A 23,036-nucleotide genomic window follows, 5' to 3' on the forward strand; every position below is an offset into this window, starting at 1 on the left:
GAAGAATATTGAATTGTAAAGTTTTAGATGTTGCTGTTTGTAGCCGTATTAAGAAAATATGAAATTTTACAACTAATAGAAAATGATATTATAATTAATAATAGTTTTGTTTTCATTGAAAATTTATAACTGAAAAACTAAAGGAACTCGATTAAAACGTACTTACTATATTACAGAAGTTCAATTGAAAATGTTAACTGAACGAGGTTTAAAACTTAATTAAGTATGAAGAAAAAATAAAATAGAAGACGTATGTATATATAAATGGAAAACAAATTATAATAAAATTTAACAAGCTTAATATTTTTAAAGAGAATGCTATTTTAATGAGACGTATAAGAAATCGTCTTATTCATTTTAATATTAGTTATCTTTAAAGTTTCAAAAGTTTAATATCTTTCTTTGTTTATATATAATTAAAAAATATTGTAAAAGCAAAAATTATATTTATATTTTAAATCTAGTTTTCTTATGAGGACAAAAAAAAAAATGTAGCTTAGCATGTGCATTGGATGTAGGGTGGCGAGAGGCTTGTATTGAAGCACGAGGGTGGATCGCACATTTAATTACCTGTCAAAATTAACTCATATTTATTTACCTTTAGCTTTTCCCATTCGTTTGTTTTCAAATGACATTAAAAGCAATTGTAACTATCAAAAAACGTTGTACGTAGCTATCATTGAAATGTTTCGTTTGTGGATGGTTGTGTTTGCTCTGTAGCTTTCCAGATTTGTAAGGGGTTGAATTGGGTTATCATATCAAACACTTTCTTTTGTTTAAATTGAAACGTGTGTAGATACGAGGAGTTGCGTGTTATTATCGTGTTTCAATGGACAATAGTATTCTGGGTCTTCTCAAACTTCGAATTATAAGAGGTACTGATCTTGCAATTCGCGATGCCATTAAAGGACGTGCCAGTGACCCTTATGTGGTCGTCAGCATGGGCGATCAGGTTCCAACTTGCAATTTCTACACTAATCTTTTCTTCCTTTACTTCCTTTAAAGTTCCATTGTTAGAATATATATCAACTTAATTGAGAATAGATATGAGTGAAAGTAATATTTTAAATTTTAAATTTGGTATTAGGATGATGATATATATATATATATATATATATATATAGCTTTAATTAATTAAATCATTGTTATCCTTTTATTTAATTATTTGATCTCTATTCATATGTTATTTAATATTTTAATTTGATATTTATATAATTATAACTTTTTTTATATTTAATATTGAAAAAAATTTGATGATATAATTAGGGATGTCAACGGGGCGGGTAGGGTACGGGTAGTAGCTCCCCTGTACCCTACCCGCTGGATAAATATTTGCCCCGTACCCGTACCCATATCTGTCGAGTATTCGTTATGCGAGTACCCGTCTATTTTTTTCATATCCGCGGATATCCACGGGTATCAGTGGGTATTTACAAAAATATTGTAAAAAATAAATATTTAACCATAATTAGTGCTTAGATCAACAAGTCCCCTTTCTCCGATTGATTCTTGAAAAACAAACAAATAACAAATCACTACCAATTTATATTGTAGTTTATTTTTGAATAAAATATTAAAGAAATTACTAACTTCATCAATGTCCACTTTTTGCAACATTGTATAAAGTTTCATGTTGTCCAATTTTAATCTAGAAGAGCCTTAAAACATAAGAAGTTCAGTAAAAATTTCTAACAATCACTTAATTAAAATATCTAAGTAAAAGTGTTAATTTCATTACCTTCTATGTTGGTCCATAACCAGTCTTAGAGACACATCAATACCTCCACAGTATATGGAAGTAATTTACTCATTTGTGGGGTAAGAATCTGACCACCATTATTGGATGAAGACTCATAATGTTGTTTACTAATATATATATATATATATATATATATATATATATATATATATATATATATATATATATATATATATATATATATATATATAAGGTAAAGTTTAGCGGGTATGGGTATCCACGGGTACGGATACTATGATACCCGTACCTGCCCTGTTAACATGCGGGTATCAAAAATACTCATACCCGCAGGTAGCAGGTATCCATTTTTAATATTCATTTCCTACCCGTTGCGGGTTTTATCCGCAGGTACGGATTTTTTTTACGTCCCTAGATATAATATTCTCTTTACTGTAATTTTTATTTATGTAAAATAAATTATTTAATTAACATTTGAAATAATAAAGGATGATAAGTTATACCGATTTAATGAAGATAGGGAGGAAGTAAAAATTTCATATTTGTTGAATGTGAAGAATGGGATAAGGAAACATTTATACTTGGAAATTGAGATTAAAATAGTCATCCGTATCTTCCCTTTCCTATTGTCATCCTTAATGACGAGGGTAAGTACATTTTTTATCAAATCAAGAAATTAATCAAATAATATTAGAAACTAAAATTTAAATCTCTTTCCATATTCATAAAATTGGTTTAATAAGATTAAGTTTGGAGCCATTTTTATATTACAATCCAACCTTATATTTATTTAGTTAATGTGATATTTAACACATTCTCTCAAGTTAATAACATTAAGTGTAAAAATAGATGAAATTCTATAAGAATGGAATGTCTATTAAATATGTATAAGTAATAGAATAAAAAAATAATATCTTATTAATGTCTAAACAAATATCAAAACATATTAAAAAATAGAATTTAAACTTGAAACAACTCTACATAACTACATAGTTGACTTAGTAAAATAAAATTTATATGCACTTATATATATATATATATTATAATCTAGTTTTAGAAAAATAAAATTTACATATTATATATTTTATAATTTAATTTTATCTTTAGTTCGTATTGGATCTTCAACAAACATTGTTTTTAATCCGTTTATCTTGGATGAGATTGTATTTATAATTTTATCAACGAATAGTTGTTGGAAATACATCTCTCTTTAATTAAGATGCAATTCCTATGCATTGAAATAAGATCTTGGAATTCTTTCTTTGACTCTCAAAAAAATTTACATTCATATTTAAAAAGGTGAAGAACATTTAATATCCATTATCACTCTTGATCTATAAGCCTCAAGCATTCACACACAAGTAGAGTAATTCAACTAGTAAGTTGAAGAGTAGTAATGAGTTGAGTATGGAGAGAAAAAAGAGAGTTTTCATTATTTCTTGGTGAGATAGTTATATGTCATCCAAAGGGCGAGTTTGTGTATTATCCTCTTGATAAGACAAGTTATTTTGTAATCCTTCTTTTATCGTGGAGGTCTTATACTGGCTTGGTTCCATGGTTTTTCCTTCTCACTTTTGAGTGAGTTTTCCCTATTAAAAATATTATGAGTTATGCATTTTTGTTATCACTTTTTCTCTTAATCCTTTTTTAAGTTACACAAATAGAGGGAAATTTTTTCCGCTTCCACATATTTTGCCCAATTTCCCAACAGAGGTATCAAAGCTCTCTTAATTCAAAGGAGCAAACCTATTAATTTAAGATGAAAGGAGTCATCTCACATGATGGAGATATGCTTAAGCTTATTGTTGACAACTACTCATATTGGAAGCCAATGATGGAAGATCATTTATACTGTAAGGATTTCTATGAGCCTATATCATGCAATGTGAAGCCGAGAGAGAAGACTGACAAAGAATGTGAGCTTCTGAATTGAAAAGTCGTTGCTATGATTCAAAAATATATTGATAGAAGTTTGTTTGAGTATGTGTCGACGTACACTAATGCTTATGAGTTATGGTCTAAGCTTGAATCTATGATTCAAAAGAAAACTCATAGAAATAAAGCCCATCTTGTTAGAAGATTGGTGCATATGGAATACAAGGATGGTCAACCACAATTATTGTATAAGAGAAATATTTTTTTCTCATTGGAGAAGACAATTACCCATTATGGTGATTGTTCATAGATTATAGACTCTAGTGCATCGTTCCATGTAAGTCCACATGAAGGCTTCTTTTCAAATTATAAGAAGGAAGATTTTGGCACTATTAAAATGTAAAACCCATTTCAAGCAACATTGGCATAGGAGATGTGATCATGCTAACAAATGCAGGAAACATGTACTTGACCTGCGTCTAAATCTTATTTTCGTTGGGAAATTAGACGATGTTGGACTTGTAAGCCACTTTGGAGCCAAAAAATGGAAGCTAACTAAAGGAAGCATGGTCATTGCCAAAGGCTTAAAAGAAGGATCCTTGTATATATTTTAAGGAAGAATTTGTACTCGAGTAGCAAACCTAGTAAACGATTCCAAAGATCCGTGGTATAGATGATTAGGTCACATGAGTGAGAAAGGATTGTAGATCCTTGCCAAAGATGATCTTCCTGGAATAAGTGGGCAACATTTGGAATCTTGTACTGATTGTTTGGCTGGGAAGCAGCGCAGAGTTAGTTTTTAAAGAGTAGATGATCCCTCAAGGAGGAAGGAGGTTCTTGAACTTGTTCACTCAGATGTTTGTGCTTCATTCTAAAGATCTCTTGGAGGTTCGTACTACTTTGTAACCTTTATTAAGGATTACTCTAGAAGAGTTTGAGTGTATTTGTTAAAGACTAAATGTCTAAGGTCTGACAATGGTGAAGAATATTATGGGGCTCTTGAGGAATATTTCCAAAGACAAGGTATCAAGCTAAAGAAGACTGCTGCAAAGACTCCTCAGTTGAATTGAGTGGCTGAAAGAATGAATAGAATGAAGATAAAGTTAGATACATGTTAAATCATGCAAATCTCCTTAAGCCTTTTTAGGGTGAAGCTATGAAGACGGAGGTAACACTCCTAAATCTCTCACCATCTCAATCTTTGAAGGGAAAGATTCTAGAGGAAGAATGGTATGGGAAGAAGGCTTCTTACGATCACTTGAAAGTCTTCAGATGCAGAGCATTTATCCATATACCCAAAGATGAAAGAATGAAGTTGGATGCCAGGACTAAGGAATCCATATACCTTGGATCTCCGAAGGATGAATTTGGGTATAGATTATGGATCATATAAAGAAGAAAATTGTTAGAAGCAGAGATGTAGTGTTTTTTGAAGATCAAATAATTAAGGATCTTCAATAGATAGGACAAGCAAAATTCAAGTTGAGCAATGGTGATGTGTTAAATCACTCTACAAGTAGAGTTTTTAGAGGAGATAGTTCTCAAAGTCAAATTGTTTCTACGAATTCTAAGTTATCATATTCTCAGAAAAATCTTGAAAAGCAGGTAGATGATTAGACGAATCCAGAACTCCAATTAAGGCGGTCTTCAAGAGTTAGACATCCTTCTAGTAGGTACTCATCAGATGAATATGTTACATTCACTGCTGATGGTGAACGATAAAGCTTAATGAAGTTATGAAGATGAAAGATGAAGAAGAATGAATCAAAGCCATGAATAAGGAAATTACCTTGTTGCATGAGAACCAAATGTACGAGATTGTAGAGTTAACCAAAGGGAGAAGAACATTAGAGAAAAAGTGGGTATACAAGCTACAGTTTGAAGAAGGGAGATCATAGCCCCAATATAAGGCCTAAATTGTTGTAAAGGGTTGCAATCAAAAAAATTGAATAGATTTTAAAGAGATTTTCTCACTAGTAGTGAAGATGCCTACTATAAGGGTAGTTCTAGGTCTAACATCTTGCCTAGACTTAAAGATAGAGCAATTTGATGTTTGATATTATTGGATAAGGAAAGCTTTGAATGATGGCTTATTACAATTGGAGAAAGTTCACACAAATGATACTTTGTCTGACATTTTAATTAAGATGATACTATTCAGAAAACACTCGATTTGTTACAAGGAAGTAGGACTATAATTAAATACCCTAAATTAAGTCAAGAAGGGGGAAAAATGTTGGAAACACATCCATCCTTAATTAAAGGATGCAATTCCTATGGATTGAAACTAATAAATGGTTTATTCCAAGGTCTTGGAATTATTTCTTTGACTCTTGAAGTGATGTAGGTTTATCTTTGGAACGGTGAAGAACATTTAATATCCACTACCCACTACCACTTTTGATCTAGAAACTCCAAGCCTTCACTGTAAATAGGGGTCTTGAGAGAGTTGAATACATACAAGAGCAGTTGAGTAATCTAACTAGTAAATTGTGAATTAAATATCATTTGAGAGAAAAAAAACGTGTTTTCTTTATTTCTTGGTGAGATAGTTACAAGCCATCCAAAAAATGAGTTTGTATTTTATCCTATTGATAAGAGATATCCATTTGTAATTCTAACTTTATAATATAAAGATCTTATACTGGCTTAGTCCGAGGATTTTTTCTTTTCACTTTTGAATGAGTTTTCCACATTAAAAATATTGGGTTATTCTTTTCTCTTATTTTTTTTTTCTTTTAAGCCTATTTTAAGTTAACAAATAAAAAGAAACTCTACTACAAATTTTGCTCAATTTTCCAACAATAATTACGTTATTACGATATTCGTTTGTACTTTTGGGAAATGTTATAATGGCATTGTATTAAACTCTTTGACTTTGTATTTTGGTGCAATTATTATTTTGCATATCAAAAGAAAGAAATTGGTATTTATGATGGTATTTGTATTAAATTATTTTGAAATTTGGCACAACAAAATTATGTTTTTGGGAAGATCGTTTGGGAGGGCTATTAAAATGCTGTTTGTTTTCGATATCAAACACATGTTTTCAATATAACAGTATTGTATCATTGGATAATTGTGGTCTGAAAATTATTATCATATTTATGTAGAAGCTGAAGACTTCAGTTAAAAAAAACAACTGCAATCCTGAGTGGAATCAAGAAAGGACTCTTTCTATAAAGGACGTTACAACCCCAATACATCTGGTAAGGTCTCATGAAAATTATAACAGCAAAATAAGAATTCATATAATTAAGGGTAGACAAAAAATCCGGTTTATCTGATCTAATCTAGTTTTGATCTGAACTGATCGACTAAAAATCTATTTTCTAAATTCTAGATTTGAGTTTGAATCCATATTTTTTAATTTTTCAAAGCAGATTTTCTGTTTTACTTTTATGCATTTTAAACTTTGGATAGTCTAAAGTTATTATTTGGATCAGACTAGAATCCCCTCAAATCTAAACCACATCATTTAACAATCAAATTGTTGCAGTTGTGTTGATTTTTCCATGAATTATGTCTATGTAAACTCTTGAAATTATGCTCAAGAAAAAAATCTGCGTGTCTGCTCCTGGAATATGCCATGGATTTTGCTGTGTTAATTTAAGTTCACTTTTTTTATATACCAATTATTAAAAATTAGGGCTTAATAGGCATGCATTGTCAATGTAAAAATTTACACTGTCAACTAATAAAAAAATCATGTTTTGTATTATTTTTAAAGTAGTTATTCTAGAAGTGTAAAAATCTTTCACTATTAGAGCATATACTTTTTTTTTTTTTAATTTTGTTGGTATAATATTCATAGTTGGAATTGATTTTTGAGATTCTTTTATTTAGAAATGATCTTTGCATCTTTTACTTTACTTTACTTGAATTAAGTGGCTCTAAAAATAAGAATTTGCTTCAGTTGAAACTTAAGTAATAGTATGATATGGGAATTTTCAGTAAAAGTATAGATTTAGAAATGAATCTAAATTTAAAACTGTATCTAAATAATGAATTTAGATTTAGAACTTGATCTAAATATTTAGATTTGAAATTTAGGAAAATTCAAACTGGTTTCACAATATTTTGGATTTGGATTGGATTTTCAAAAATCTGATCATGATCGCCCTTATAATATCACAAAAGTTAATCGCATTAGATGCTATGTTGATATATATGTTTTCATTGAAAACTTTTTATAACAAAAAGAGTAAATAAGGGGTCTTGTAAGTTAAAATCAACAATAAAATGTTTAACTTGTTTTCTTTTATGAGTCCTTCTTTATTCAATGATATAATAAAATTTAATTTGTTAGAAAAGATTAATTCATTTTATTTATTTATTTATTTATTTCATCAATTGTATGTTTGGTACCGAGGGAATAAAATAGATATTATTTGGATGAAAATAGATAAGAAAGGAATATAATTAAAGTAAAAATTGTAGGGTGAAAAACAATATTAAAATATTTTTTAAGATGATTTAATTTAAAAAATCATTTTATTATTTTTAATATTAAATTTATTTTGATTATCAATATAGTATTATCAATATTATTATAATTATTTCATTACTTATACTATTATTTTTTATTAATAACGTGACTTATATATATATATATATATATATATATATATATATATATATATATATATATATCATTAATTTAATTTATTCTTGTTAATATTAATATTGACGTACAAAACAAATAACCTAAACAAAAGAAAATACAGGAAAATGAAACATAAAGAAAATGTGAAACAAAAGAGGGAGAACGTCATATAATCCATTATTAAAATTGCATAATCGATTGTCCCTCCTTATAAAAAGTGTGAATCTTACCTTTTCTTTCCATCATCTTGTTTTCTTCTATATAACTTTCTTTCATGTACTCTCTTTTATCTGTTTCAAAGAAAATTAAATTATTAGTAGGAACACTTAATATTTAGACTATGAGAGTAAAGAAAGGTAAGATTATTAAATTAAAGTATATAATTTGACTCGTTGACTAGTTGTTGAAGATTTTACATCAACTAAAAAAAGTGAATTTATAGTATATAAGTAAGTGCAAACTTGACTCTACAAGTCAGTTTTGTGGAGTTGAGTTAAGTTTAAAGTTTACTTTTTAAGATGTGTAAGAGTTATTTAAAGTGCATTCTATCAAGATTTGTTGTTTGTTGAACTTATCATGTCACATGCTATCAGACCACTTATTAATATTTAATTGATATATTGGTGCATGTTTCAAAATCAATATATTTTAAAAGCACAACAATCACAAAAGAAATTACAAGGAAATCTAAATTAACTAGGATAAAGTTAAGTATTTGAGGAAGTAATAACAAAAGAATACTTGAATGAAGGATAAAGTTAAGTATTTGAGGAAGTAATAACAAAAGAATACTTGAATGATGGAAGAAGGGTTTTGCATTTTTTTTTTGTTTTGCAGTCTGTTTATGACAAAGACACATTCTCAGGGGATGACAAAATGGGAGATGCAGATATAGACTTAAAACCATATGTTCAGTGTGTACAAATAGGGTTCACTAAGCTCACAAATGGTACTGTAGTGAAGACCATTCAACCAGATGAAACTAATTGCCTTGCTAAAGAAAGTAACTGCATTTGGCAAAATGAAACCATCATCCAAGAAATGGTTTTGAAATTGAGAAATGTTGAGAGTGGGGAATTAGCTGTGGAAATAGAGTGGGTTGATGTTATTGGTTGCAAGGGCTTATCACATCTCGATCTTTAACTTTGCTTCCACCATTCCTAAAGATATAACCCCATTTGCTAAATGTTATGTTGATTATGAAATTTTTGTCATATTTTGAAGATATTAGTATTAAATGCCTTATGTTGATATCTATAAGTGTAAACCAAATTCGTCTTGGTATTACTTTTACGATAGCTATTACAAAAACTATAAAAAATTATATGATCGATTATAATCGAATAACAATATTATTTGATTATACAAGTAAATAACTATCGTCTTCAATATTTGTAAAATATATCACTCGTCGAGTAAGATAAACACTAACAAATTCTGAGATTATTTTTGTGAGAAAATAAAAGCTAACAATCCAATGAAAAAAAGCTATAAAACATATTTGACATGCCATGCTTGGAATTGTGGTTCTTCAACAAGTACCTTCATGAAGGAAAACAAAAACATTTATACATGCTTTTGTTTGGAAGAAAAACCTATTTTTTATGGAAAGAATAAGAAAAATAAGATTAATATATATATAGAAGTGGGATTGAGATTTTATATTAGATTAACATTTTTACTATTTTAAATAATTCAAGTAATAAAATTATTTTACTAGTGTCGCAAAGACTTCCTACGTCAGTTTTGGATATACAATCGACATAGAAAGTTTCTATTTTCTATGCCGATTCTAAACCCTCATATAGTGTTAATGCTAGTTCCGGATCCATAGAAAGTCTACTTTCTATGTCAGGTCATAATCAACATAGAAAAATTTGTCATGTTTGTAACAAAAAGTCACTTTTTGTGGCGATTGTGCACCCAACTGGCATATAAAGTGTAACTTTCTATGATAGTTACAATCATAACCTACATAGAATATGAACTTTCTATGCCAGTCATGACAATAACTAGGGCAGACCTTGGTTTTGACAAAGGGGAACCACGACTCCCCCAAAATTTTCTCATTTTATTTATTATATATTTTAAAATTATATTTATATATTATTATATTAAATTTAAAATTATATTTATATTTATATCTTATGTACAACTTATTTTGAAGATTACTTCAACTATTTCAATTTATTTCATATTAGTAATTTTTTACATTTAGTAATAGTTTTTTATAGTTATTTTATGAAATGATAATGAATGGTGGTCATATATTTTTTTGAATTCTATTATCATGTGTGTTTGTTTTAAGTAGACAAAATGATTTTTTTTTAATTAGAAAAAATAATTTATGTATAAAAATTCGGCACCCCTAAATTTTTTTTCCAAGTTTCGTCAATGACAATAACCTTCATAGAAAGTGGTGTTGTTTTCTAATTCCACATAAGACAACATTGAAAAACCATACAAAAGATGACCAACATACTCACACTAGTATTGAATGCAACACTTGTTTTCTCAATTACATCAACAAAATCATGCTACAAATAGTCGTACCCGACATTCATTTAGTCCCTTGCACATTCATTTAGTCCCTTGCTGCAAATATAGGTGTAACAAGTCAATAAAACCATGCAATAAATCTAGTAATATGCCAACAACACGAAAGTGAATGGATTTCCAATTGTTAGCTACAAACCATAAAAATGGAATCAGGATCAGGCGGAGGGATTCGTGAAACATCAATTACTATTAGCTCATTGAAAATATAAGACTTTAAGACCTTAGTGGATGTTGTTTGCATATATAACCAAAATGCTTGCACATATAAACTTCAACACAAACATATCCAACAAAAAACGTGGCAGTTAAAACCATGCAAAAATTATCAAGCTTTAAAATGGTTTGGAGGAGTCATAGAAATGTTAACAAAGTAAACAATTATGTATCTCTTTACTACCAAGCGTTTGTACAAATTAAATAGTTTCCTGCCATAAAAAATGTGACATTTGAAATTAGAAGGTAATTTTACAAAACTGTGCTTTTATATCTGATCAACTTGTCAACTTTAGCACATTGAGAGTTTAAAATACGAAACTTGTTCATGGGAGACTCGACATTAAAGGTGATCTAGACTTTTTAATATCCAATCTAGAATCAATCTAAATCCAATAAAATAGATTAGATCTATAATCTATAATCTATATGAACTAAATTTGGATTTTTTTCAATCCAATTTAAATTCAATTAAAACTAGATTTAATCCATTATGTCAATGAAATTAAATTGAATGACACTAATCTAATATATTAGGTCCATTAGATATGGGTGGGCTAACTTGGCTCAAACCTTCATCTTAGGCTGACTCACCTTGACCTGTCGGCTTAAGTCGACTACTCGACTCGACGTTAGGTCTAGCTTTACACGGCTCGACCAATGCCGACTTGGTGGAATTTTGGCTAGTAGTCAAATTTCGACCAGGGTCGCTTTGGCTAAATTTTGGTAGAGACCTACTCAACCAAATTTTGGGCGGTGCTAACTTGATCAAATTTCGACCGAGGCTAACTTGGCCGAATTCGGTCAGGTTTGACTCACCCCATTTTCAATCGAGGCTGAATCTGCCAAATTTTAGCTGGCTAACCCGATTGAACTTTTGCTGGGCTGGCTCGACTAAATTTTGGACAAGGCTGACTCGACCAAATTTCAGTCTAGGACGACCTAGGCTGAATTTAGGGATGGACAAGTCGGCGACCTTCGGTCAAGAACAACTTTGCTTGACTCTCGGTAAGGACAACTCAGTCAAATTTCTACCCGGGCTAGTTCGACCAACCTTTCATCGTGGTCAACTTAGAATGACCCTCGTTCAATGACGACTAGGGTTGGGCTTCAACTGCGAATGACTCAAGCTAACCCTCAATTGTGGACCTTTGACGTACTTTCATTTTGGATATTTAAAATCCAAAATATTATCCAATTTAAATTCAATCCAAATCCAATTAAATGGATTGAGATTTGGATTTTTAAAATTCAAATTCAATTAAATGGATTGGATTTTAAATCCATAAATATGGATTTGAATTTGGAATAAATCCATTTAAATGGACTTTAAACAATTTGCATTTGGACTCTCATGGACTCAATCTCAAAATTTGGATCTTTTACCCACTCTTGGAATGTGAATAGTTGTAGAAAACTGACTATAAATATTGAAAAAATAAACACTAAAGTTTGAATGAACAAAAGAAATCAATGCTGCTAGGAGGTACGTTTTACCAATAAAGTTTTGACAAACATGCTTTCGCATCCAACATCCATATACATGTATTTTCTTGAAGCAAACCATCAGTTGAAACAAGAATAGCAAGTAAAGACTTACAATTACTTCATCTGGCAACTCATAAACGGGCACAAAGTTCTTTCAAAAAGAGTCTTTGTTAAGAACACCAAGATAATATTTTACAACTGTAACACCCCGATTTAGGATGTCACAAGCAGTTATAAAACACACACTTCGTAGAAAAACAACAGAGATGAAACTTTAATATTATCTTTAAACGTGTAAGTCCAAAATAATTTTTCAAAAATTTTTCAAATAACAACAGTAACCTAAAATAAATTACATTGCCTTTGATATTTATTCGCAATAAAACTTAATAAACGAAAACCTCGAGTCCATCCCATTCTCTCATCAATCTACACCACGTCGAACACACATGTATTATCAACTACTCCCGTATAACACACACGTTCTACGATCATCGCATAAACACACAAACAAACAAATAGGGATAAACTAACCATAAATAATGATATATAAAAGTAATTCAGCAAAATAAAACATGGAAATTAATACTCAACATTACATCCAAGTAAAACACTTAAGCGTTATAATCACAATCAAGCTTTGGTTATCCCGCCACCTAGAACCACTCGTTTATGTGACTTATTCTCTTCTTAAAATGAACCAAATGCACTAAATCTGACGCATAAAAAGAAGAGAAAAAACAAGGTTGCACCCCAACCAACAACCCCGAACGTCTTTTAAGTAATAAAAGTACCGTTTACTTGGCCCCTAGATTTCCATCAAATATTTAAACATGAAGTTTTTCTATATAAGGAGAACAAAAATACATACATCCAAACACGTAAAGAGAGAAAGGAAAGAACTAATAAATAGACAAAAACCAAAGCATAATGTTATCTATGAGTAATGCCATGCTAACCCTTTGAATGCACCAACCCCTCCCTCGCAGCCCCACAAAGAAGTTTTCAACATCATGACTTTCCTAATGGCCGCGAGAGGAATGAAACAAACTAATATACTAATGGTTGCATCAAAACAAGAAAATAAGTTACATTTAATGTGGGTCCCATGATTTCCACCAATCAATTATGCATGTGATATGCAATTTAAAGAGTACACAAGTGCATGACTTTATGTGGTGAAAGAAAACAGACCAAAGCACGTGGACCCCATTCTCCTTCAAACACCTAATTCATAAAGTGAAAAGAGAAAGGCCAAAAGCTACAAAACCATCACATAACTAGAAAAATAATTTACATCCAAAAATCTTACACCAAGCATCAAAATCAATGCACCTCAAAACAAAAGGAATAACAAAGTTTTAAGTGAACCCATGGTTCCTTTCAAAGCACTACCACATGAATTAGAAACAAAAAAACAAATAAAACCCCACACAATCCAATTAAAACATTAGAACAATAGTCTGCAATATGTTAAAGAGAAAATAAAAAAGAGAAAGAAGAAGAATCATGGTCTTGGAAAGAAATCGAGAATGCACTTGCAACTTCAAAATGTTGTTGGTCCATCAAAGGTTACAAAAGTGTTGACACCTTAAATGCACAGTTAAGCAAATGGAAACATGCACTTTACAAGGGATTTATTGGAGTCTTCAAACCATTGTACCATCTACAATGGTAATGAAAGACGTAACTAAAACTACTCGTCAAAAAGTACAAATTCATCAAATATTAGAGGTTAGAAACAAGGTTCACCAAGGAAAAGGAAAAGAAAACACATTATACAACTCATTTTTCCAAAGAAACTAAAACGCAAACACCATGAATTTCAATAAAAAACGTGACCCTCATGACCAACAAATATTCCAAACATGTTGCACCAATGTTATATAACACTAAGCCCACATAGAATCCTGCTGTAGAGAATACATGCACGCACTAAAACCTCACACTAAACCTGGTGAACATCCACCCAAAAACGTGAAAACTAAATGGAATATTAGACCTATGCATGCACTCCATCACAACTTGGGGTATAGGTTTGTAGGTAGCCCATGAACCCCTTGCATCAATGAACATGCACCAAACATCAAGCATGCAAAACGTAGATACGACACCTTCACACCCCCTCCCAACGCAGATGCACACATAAACAAGGTTTGTAAAGTAACCCCTTTCCCACAGAGCACGAAAAAGAGCATGGTTTACAACGTAAATCACGACACCCATAATCAATTCATTATTTTTCAAAGTTTGAATGTCAATCAGAAAACACAAAGAGAGAAAAAAAAAGACAAGCACAACCTTCACAAACACATACAATGGCCATATATAAAAAAAATAACCACAAACGATTTGCTTCTCCTACCTGGATTTGGAGCTTTAACCTAATGTCTCCCTCTTGCAGCTCTTTCGCGATCTCTCTCGGTTTCTCAGCCTCGTCGTTTTCTCCCCTACTTTTCTCTCTAGCCACTCAAAACCTTTTTTTTAACCTATATGCTTTACCCTAGAAGTCATCACTATACCCCTCTACTAAAACCCTAGCATTAAACAATATATTTTATTTCAATTAAGATTTTGGCAAGAAAATAAAAATTGAATATGGGTTTCCTTTCCTTTAAATTGGCAGCAATAAAAAAAATAAGAATATGTGCGATCCAAAAACGTGTTGTAGCAAGTAATGCAAGAGAGAGAAAATATAAAAGATTTAGATGGGCCCCACAATAAAGGAAGAGAGAGAAAATAATGTAACAAATAAACATATCCAACAATTGGCCAACCAGATTCAAACTCCAGCCCATGCACACCCAAACATATATTTCAACCATTAAGCTACATAATTTCTCATGATTTTATGCGCTCCACAAATTTATAAACACTTATATTCATATTGAATATAATATTAATAATTAAAATAAATAAAGCAATAACTTAAATCACTTAAGTACTTATCCCCTATTTAATAATTCAATAAAATAATTAAATTAAATAAATCAACAATCTTAACAAAGCCATTAATTCTTTTCATGGGTTTTTTTTATTCTAATTTTTCTCGAGTCTTACATTCGACCCAACATAAAAAAATTTCGTCCTCGAAAATTGTCTAAATTGTGTACATAAGAAATTTAAACATCTTGGATATCTAACATCTTGCACATTAACATGATGAAATAAAAGTCTCACACCAAATAAATATGCATAGATAAAACATTCACTATCAATACAAAACAACAACCAAATAATTATATAACAACAAAAAATTATTCATACCTTTAATAGAACCAATCTCATAAAAAAACAATTATATTGTGATATCATACAACATTATATTACCCACATAAAACTCACCTCGCCTGATCCCAACATATGCATAGCTCAACAAAAATAACAACTCGAAACATGTTCCCAAAACCAACACATGCAATCATCAACATATTACCCCCAAGTAATATCCAAGGGTATGCCATTTTCTCATAACCAACCATTCTACCTTTCCTGCGCAACAACACATCTTGGAAAGAGCATTTCCCCTACTTTTCCCTAAGACTTATAAGCAACAACTCTTACCTGCTCATTAAAACCCAGTAAGAGCACTCTTGCTAAGCTCATGTCAAAGACTTATGGCTAAAAGAAATCCTTTTACCTTGACTCACCAAAGTCCTATGGGTAAAAGAATCATCATGGCTTTACAATTATTAGATAATTCATACTGTCCCATCACATATGTATACACATGTATATCATTCCTCATAATCGCAACATATTACCTAATTCACCCTTCAAATAACATCACATAATATACTATTCTCTCATAACCAATACCTCTTGGAAAGAATTTCTCCCCTTATACACCAACACCTCATGGAGAGAACAAGCAACAACCCTTACTTGCTCACCAAAACCCGGTAAGAGCACTGCTTCCCTACGACTTATAAGCAACAACCCTTGCATGCTCACCAAAATCTAGCAAGAGCACAACTCTTACCTACTCACCAAAACCTGATAAGAGCATTGCTTTACCTAAGACTCACAAGCAACAACCCTTGCCTGCTCACCAAAACCCGACAAGAGCACAACTCTAACCTATTCACCAAAACCCGGTAAGAGCGTTGCTACTAAGCTTAGGCCAAAGCCTTACAGTAGAACAAAAACCCCCCTTTTACCCAACTCACCAAAGTCCTATGGGTAAAAGTGCAGCCTGATTTTACAGATATGAGAGAATTCATACTACATATCACATACACAATCAAGCATAACATGCTTCATCACTATAACATTCACCAAATGTAACATTTCACCTTAACATACATCATACCAACATCATAAATCACACCTCACCTACCTTATGAATGTACCGCTTCTGCTCCCGACATAGCAAACAGCCTTCCTACCGCCTTCGACTTCTCTGGGGAGTCTTTTGTGTTTGATGTGGCACTTTAGACATCCCCTTCTTAAGGCAAGAGTTCACGTAATGACCCGTCTTACGACAAACGTAACACTTCCTCTCATTCGGCTTTGATCCCGAAAGTTTCGGACAATTTCATCGAAAATGGTTTCCTCCACATTCGAAACACTTCATTGTCCCCTGTCCATCACGTTGAGGTCTAGTGTAGGGTTTCTCCTATCGTTTCTCACCACTGTTACTGTTATGATGTGTCCTCATAACCCGACTTGGGTCCACCTCTAGTTGTTTTAATGTCTTTGCTTGTTCCACCAAGATAGTGAATTCTCGAATCCTCAAAGGTACGAGAAACCTGAGTAACTCGTGCCTCAAGCCCCTCTCAAACTTCCTACAACGCCACTCCTTAATGATAGTATGAGAGTAGAACCTAGCCAGGTTCTTGAACCTATCCACATAGGTCGACACTAACATATTCTCGTGTTTCTGTGTGAGGAATTCAGCCTCCCTCTCATGTTTAGTAGAGTCGGGAAAGTACTTTTTCAGGAATCTCGTCTTGAAATTCCCGCAGTTCACTTCCTCTTCTACGGTCTACATTTGTTGCTACATTCCCACCCACCAATACTCTGCATCACCTATCAGTAGAAAGCTGGCATAAGTGAGCTTTTGTGCCACTGTGTAGTCAATCACTCAAAAAATTTTCTCGCACTCCCTAAGCTAAGCGCGTGTGTCATCAAGGATGGCCTTGCCATTGAACTTGGCCAGCTTGTGTCTTAAGAAATCCTCCATAGTAGCCACTCTCGGTGTAGGCGGTGGTGGAATCATGGCTCTTGGTTGTGCTGAAATTGGTTGCATCGCATCCACTAAACGATAGATGGCTTGAGCAATTTCGTTAGCCCCGTTATTATTTTTGTGTCTTCTGTGTGTCATTGCCTGGACATGTAACATCCCAACCGGATATTATGGGTTTAAATAAAATAAAATAGAAATAATATTAATACTGCATTAATATAATTGTAATTCCCAAAAAAGCGGGAAATTTAAATTCTTTATTACCTAACAAAAATAACTCCAAATTCAAAATTCTCAAAGCTCAATAAAATACTAGAATCAGTGTCATAATAGTTTAAAACTTTATTCAAAAACCATAAATGTTAAACACTCAATAAAAATGGTTCCCATGAGTTTCCCCCACTCCGCTGCTAAGGCTCACCAGATCCACTTGTAACATCATTTGCTCTCGTGTATCGCGTACACAATCATCGTCAAACACAAGCAGATAGGGTGAGCAAATAATCAAAATAATCATATATACAACATATATATTACAATCACACCAAAGGAATTCCATCCTTTGATTCCATACCCATGGCCACCACCATGTTAACCATGTTCTACGTCTTCTGATGAGTATCTCAAGATGTCTTGTTGCCACACCTACCAACCACAATTGGTAGAGCACGTGCGGGAAACCATGTTACGAACCACACTCCGTAACGCCATGTGGAGTTCCCAATACGAATAACATTAGTAACGTCTCAAGACTACCAAACTTGTAAGCTTAATACTGAGGAGAGCAGTCTAACTAGACCCATCCGTACACGCCACAACGTGCACACTCACATTGGCAACACTCGTCAACCCGAGCCACAACTCAAGAGTTCCACGTGTTCATCTGCCATCTCGAGCCACAACTCCAGAGATGTAATTTTGAGCCACAACTCAAGGAATGCCACGTTCTTAACCCTTATCCCGAGCCACAACTCAAGGGATACGTTTTAAGCCACAACTCAAGGAACACCAGCAAGTCGACCTTTGAGATATCATAGAAGCCTTATAGACCACTCACATCAAGGCAAGCAAAAAAAAATTCTATTACAACAATATCGCCTGGTGTTGCTCTCGAGCCGCCAGGTGAACCACGCTTCCAGACCGCTTGGCGGGGACGCGTGCCACCATGCACCAAGCGCCATTACACACCCTGCCTCTACAGGTATCGCCTGGCGGGACTACCTTCACTGCCAGGCGTCACACGTTCTTATTACCCTTTGTATTCACAGGTGTCGCTTGGCGGTTCCCATGCTACCGCCAGGCGCCACACCAGTACTCGCGCAATACTAGTTCTGGTTTAGGTTCAGGTGCAGTTGCTCACATCCTCACACACACAGTCACTCAACCAATCCATTTGTCATGTCATAGCTCAATAATAGTGCCCACAATACCCTACTTCCATCATAATTACTAAGTCAAGAGTTCTCACTTCAATCATATTATTATTAGAATCCTTAACCACTCGTACCTAAGGTGATGCTATGCCTTATACCATTGATATAAACACCTCATCACAATAAATTAGGAACATTACTAATACCATACCATTCATTAAATGATCTCATTTGTCTCAATACCTTGTCCTAATCTGTAGTTTAACAAGCCTAAGTTTATCCATATAAGGTTTTATATATATATATATATATATATATATATATATATATATATATATATATATATATATATATATATATATATATATGTGTGTGTGTGTGTGTTTGTGTGTGTTGTGTATATATATTGAGGATATATATATATATATATATATATATATATATATATATATATATATATTCATAACTAATCCTCTATAAATACAATTTCCCATTACTATAAGTCATGCCAATTCCAATACATCACATTAAACCTTATTAACATTTACCACCAGTTTTCAGTTTAGGTCAATTTCTATAATATTCCCAACCTCTAAAATTATATTGCACATGACCCAAATTACTTTCCCAACCACCATTACGCACCAAAGCTCACAAAACCCGTAACTTTGCTATTCCAGGAACCCCAAAATTCTCCCTCCACCTGCGAACCTTAGCCCATCTCCAACAACTCTGATTTCAATCAATTTACGACTTCATAGGCTACACTTCAGTGTTTAGGACTACGGTTCACCCCTAAAATTTCCCATATACGAAATTCATTCACATTTTCCACTTAAATCAGTGCCACTATAATAATCCCCAAATCATCAACCCTAAAATAATTTTTGTATGATTTTCATCCCAATTAACCCTCAATCACATGGAATTGAATGATGGGTGGCGGGTGTTCATCACCGCCATGCACTTCATTAGGAAAACCCAGAAATTGGGTTATGAGCTTGCGTCGCCTGGCGGTCCATAGCCTGCCGCCAAGCAGTTCCTATCAGGAACTCAAAAAAACAAGCAAAATTGCATGGGTCGTTTAGCAGGTTTGAATGAGCCACCAGATGATTTCTGGAAAATTTACAAAAATCCAAAAATCGAGATATTGGCAACCATAAACAATGCACACTCATTTCATACAACAATCATTAACCAATTACAATAAAGTTACGAGTTCAACACCCTTAACATGCTTAAAAATTGAGAATTTGGAGAGTTCTTGTGATCACCAATAGCCTCCCTTTGACTCTCTCCCAATTCAGTTCCTTTGCTGCACTCAATCCTCACGTTTTTCCTCTAAAATATCACTCCTCACTATACTCAAAATGGCAAACTCAAAACTCTCTTTCTCCTTCAATTTTCCTCTTTAATTGTACCTTAATGGTGGTTAATTAGCCAAAACTAAAATGCCTTAAACTTGGTTTTAATTATCATTCAATTTGCTATTCTCTATGGTTTTCCAACCCCCTTGGATGCTTCTAAGGCTGCTAAGGTTTCCTTGCCCCTTCACATTCATGCCAAAAGAAATTTTGACAAAGAAAAGAGTTTACTTTGGATCCTCCAAGGTTCGAATCCCTAACCATGTCAAAGCCAACTCAATGCATAATCATTTAACCAATTCATGTTTTGTGATAATTCATATAATTCTATAATTATATTATCACTCAACATGATCAAGCATATTGTTAAAATAATAAATAGTTAAATAACACATAATTGGCATACATACAACTTAAACCCAAGTCCTCTCACACAAACAAGTACTCTCGACCACTTGAACTAGTACTTTTTCACGTCATATTAATCCATAATTAATGTCATAAAGGCTCCCACTACCCGCATTTATTAATTAATTATGTAATGAATTAATTAAATTTAGTGGATCTTACAGGATACATCACATTATTTATTTATTTATTTTTTAGTTAACACCATCAAATATAGGTTCAGTCATAACTAAGTAACACAAGCATTAGTAGTCAATCGCAACACACAAAGTTTCGCAACCGAAACGTGACAAACTCACTTCCCAAGGCCTAAAATCTTTTGAAGACATTTTTTCAAGTTTATAGGTTTTTCGGTTTTCTGTTATTTCCACCATTAAATTCAATAATGATGCATGGTATATAATAGGAGTAATTAAAGAAAACATTGTAACATCCCATTTAATAAATAAACCCAATTAAATAAAATATCACATGTAATATAATATAAAGAGCAACACCATGAAGTATATATGTATCAACCATTTTAGCTATCCATGAATATACTGGAAGGAAAGACTAGGCACACTACGATGCCATGAACAAAATAAAAATGGTTCAACTGTTGCCCAAGAGCTTGCTCATAGAGCAAGAGATTACAATATAACAAAGGTCCTTCAAAACATGAGTCCAACATCAACCCATGACCATCTAAGCTGCATTATCCCCATTGTCACTACGAACACAAGGGGTTTCCATATCTGCTCACACAAAAGAATTTCTAATCATTGCAAAAAGGAAAAACCACACAAGAAGACAAACACAAGCAGAAAGGGTAAGATAGAGTAAAAAGATCTTTATCATACAATTTAGCATGCAATTGAAAAGCAAGTACACATCAATCATCCAAGCATGTGATAGCAAACAAACAAGACTCTATGACTCAATTTATCCAGATACATATAATTGGTCAGATTCGCTGGATACTTGCACTTGTGGTGACCTCTACTGCTCTGCAGAGCCATTGCCAATGGGTTTCACCCTACCACGTACGAGGTTAGCCTTCAAACATCTAAGGCCATTATCCTACCAAAGACTAGGGCCTCCTGCTACTCTCACCACTTGAGTCAGTCCGCTCTACGTGAGACTAACTAACTCTTTAGAGTTTCAGGATGCAATCCTTACTTGAATCCTTACCTAATTATATACACTACGGCACCACCACGAAACCTTACCAAGAGGTTCATGGAATTACGTCCACCACATCCAACACCACCATGAAATTTTACCAAGAGTTTCATGGAATTACGTCAATCTCATACCATAGTCATGTCTCACCAACCAAACATAGATTTGTCAAGCATAACAATTTCATGCTAATATCCAACCAATCATTATTCATGCACTTATTCATACCAAGCTCGTCAATTCTAGTCCCATTATATCATATAGAACATACAAGGCATGATACATAAATTTTTAAAGCAAGAAACCATCCAATCATTAGGAACATACATATATCCAATCAACTTTGTCAATCTCGCTCAGGCTGAGGAGCTCTCGCTCAGGCGAGAGGAACCCCTCGCTCAAGCTACCAGCTATTGCCTGGGCGAAACTGCAAACAAAGGGCACGTCGATGTCTCGCTCAAGCTAGCCCATCTCGTTTCGGCGAGATTGCTCTCACTCAGGCGAGAGGCCTTCGCTTAGGCGAGTCCTCGAAATAGAGAGAGGGTGAGTTGTTGTTGTTCTCGCTCAGGCGAGAGCTCCTTGCTTAAGCGAGAGCTTTTCATTTTGAGTGACCACTCAGCTCGCCTAGGCGAGTTCAGCAGAACCCACCTGCTCTCACGCATGAAAAGCGAAAAATCAAGCAGATACTCAAGGCACAAATATTTTTCACACCATTACAACACCATACAAACATTTAAGAACACGAAATAGACTAATAACAGGCAAACTAATCTTAAAGACATGAAACCTTAACTTCCCTTACATAGAGTGGAGTTAAAACGTAAGCACAACGGTCCTTGGAGAAGAGAGGAGTATTGTAACTCCAACCAGTGTAGGGAAATTGGAAAAACAGACGCAAAGAGGCTAGCATAAGGTTTCAACGTCAACCCGAGGTAGAACACAAACACTGGAATGGAAAGAAAGGGGAAAAGTTCAAGTTCAACTTACCTGGAGAAGACGTTAGAGTGAAACAGTGGGTGCTCCGATTGTGCCCTAGCAGAGCTCACGTATGCAGTTTTAAGAGGGAGGAGGGAGATGGTCC

At 33.2% G+C, this 23,036-nt stretch overlaps 1 protein-coding gene across 1 annotated transcript; it reads left to right on the plus strand.

The window, feature by feature from the left end:
- The first annotated feature begins 622 nt into the window (after positions 1–622).
- LOC114167803 (protein C2-DOMAIN ABA-RELATED 9-like) lies at positions 623–9,458 on the plus strand. The gene is made up of 3 exons (XM_028052815.2): positions 623–952; positions 6,706–6,801; positions 9,036–9,458. The coding sequence occupies exons 1-3, from the start codon at positions 830–832 to the stop codon at positions 9,339–9,341; spliced, it is 525 nt and encodes a 174-aa protein (XP_027908616.1). The 5' UTR covers positions 623–829; the 3' UTR covers positions 9,342–9,458.
- The last annotated feature ends 13,578 nt before the right edge of the window (positions 9,459–23,036 follow it).

This window comes from Vigna unguiculata, chromosome 2 (assembly GCF_037176805.1).
Source record: "Vigna unguiculata cultivar grain cowpea cultivar isolate G323 ecotype 2 chromosome 2, ASM3717680v1, whole genome shotgun sequence".
Lineage (NCBI taxonomy): Eukaryota > Viridiplantae > Streptophyta > Magnoliopsida > Fabales > Fabaceae > Vigna > Vigna unguiculata.

Bases quoted from the DNA above. Each gene is read 5' to 3' on its own strand.
- LOC114167803 (XM_028052815.2), top strand. From the start codon at position 830: ATGGACAATAGTATTCTGGGTCTTCTCAAACTTCGAATTATAAGAGGT. The intron at 953-6,705 runs GTTCCAACTTGC...ATATTTATGTAG, and splicing joins TCGTCAGCATGGGCGATCAG to AAGCTGAAGACTTCAGTTAA. The intron at 6,802-9,035 runs GTAAGGTCTCAT...TTTGTTTTGCAG, and splicing joins TTACAACCCCAATACATCTG to TCTGTTTATGACAAAGACAC.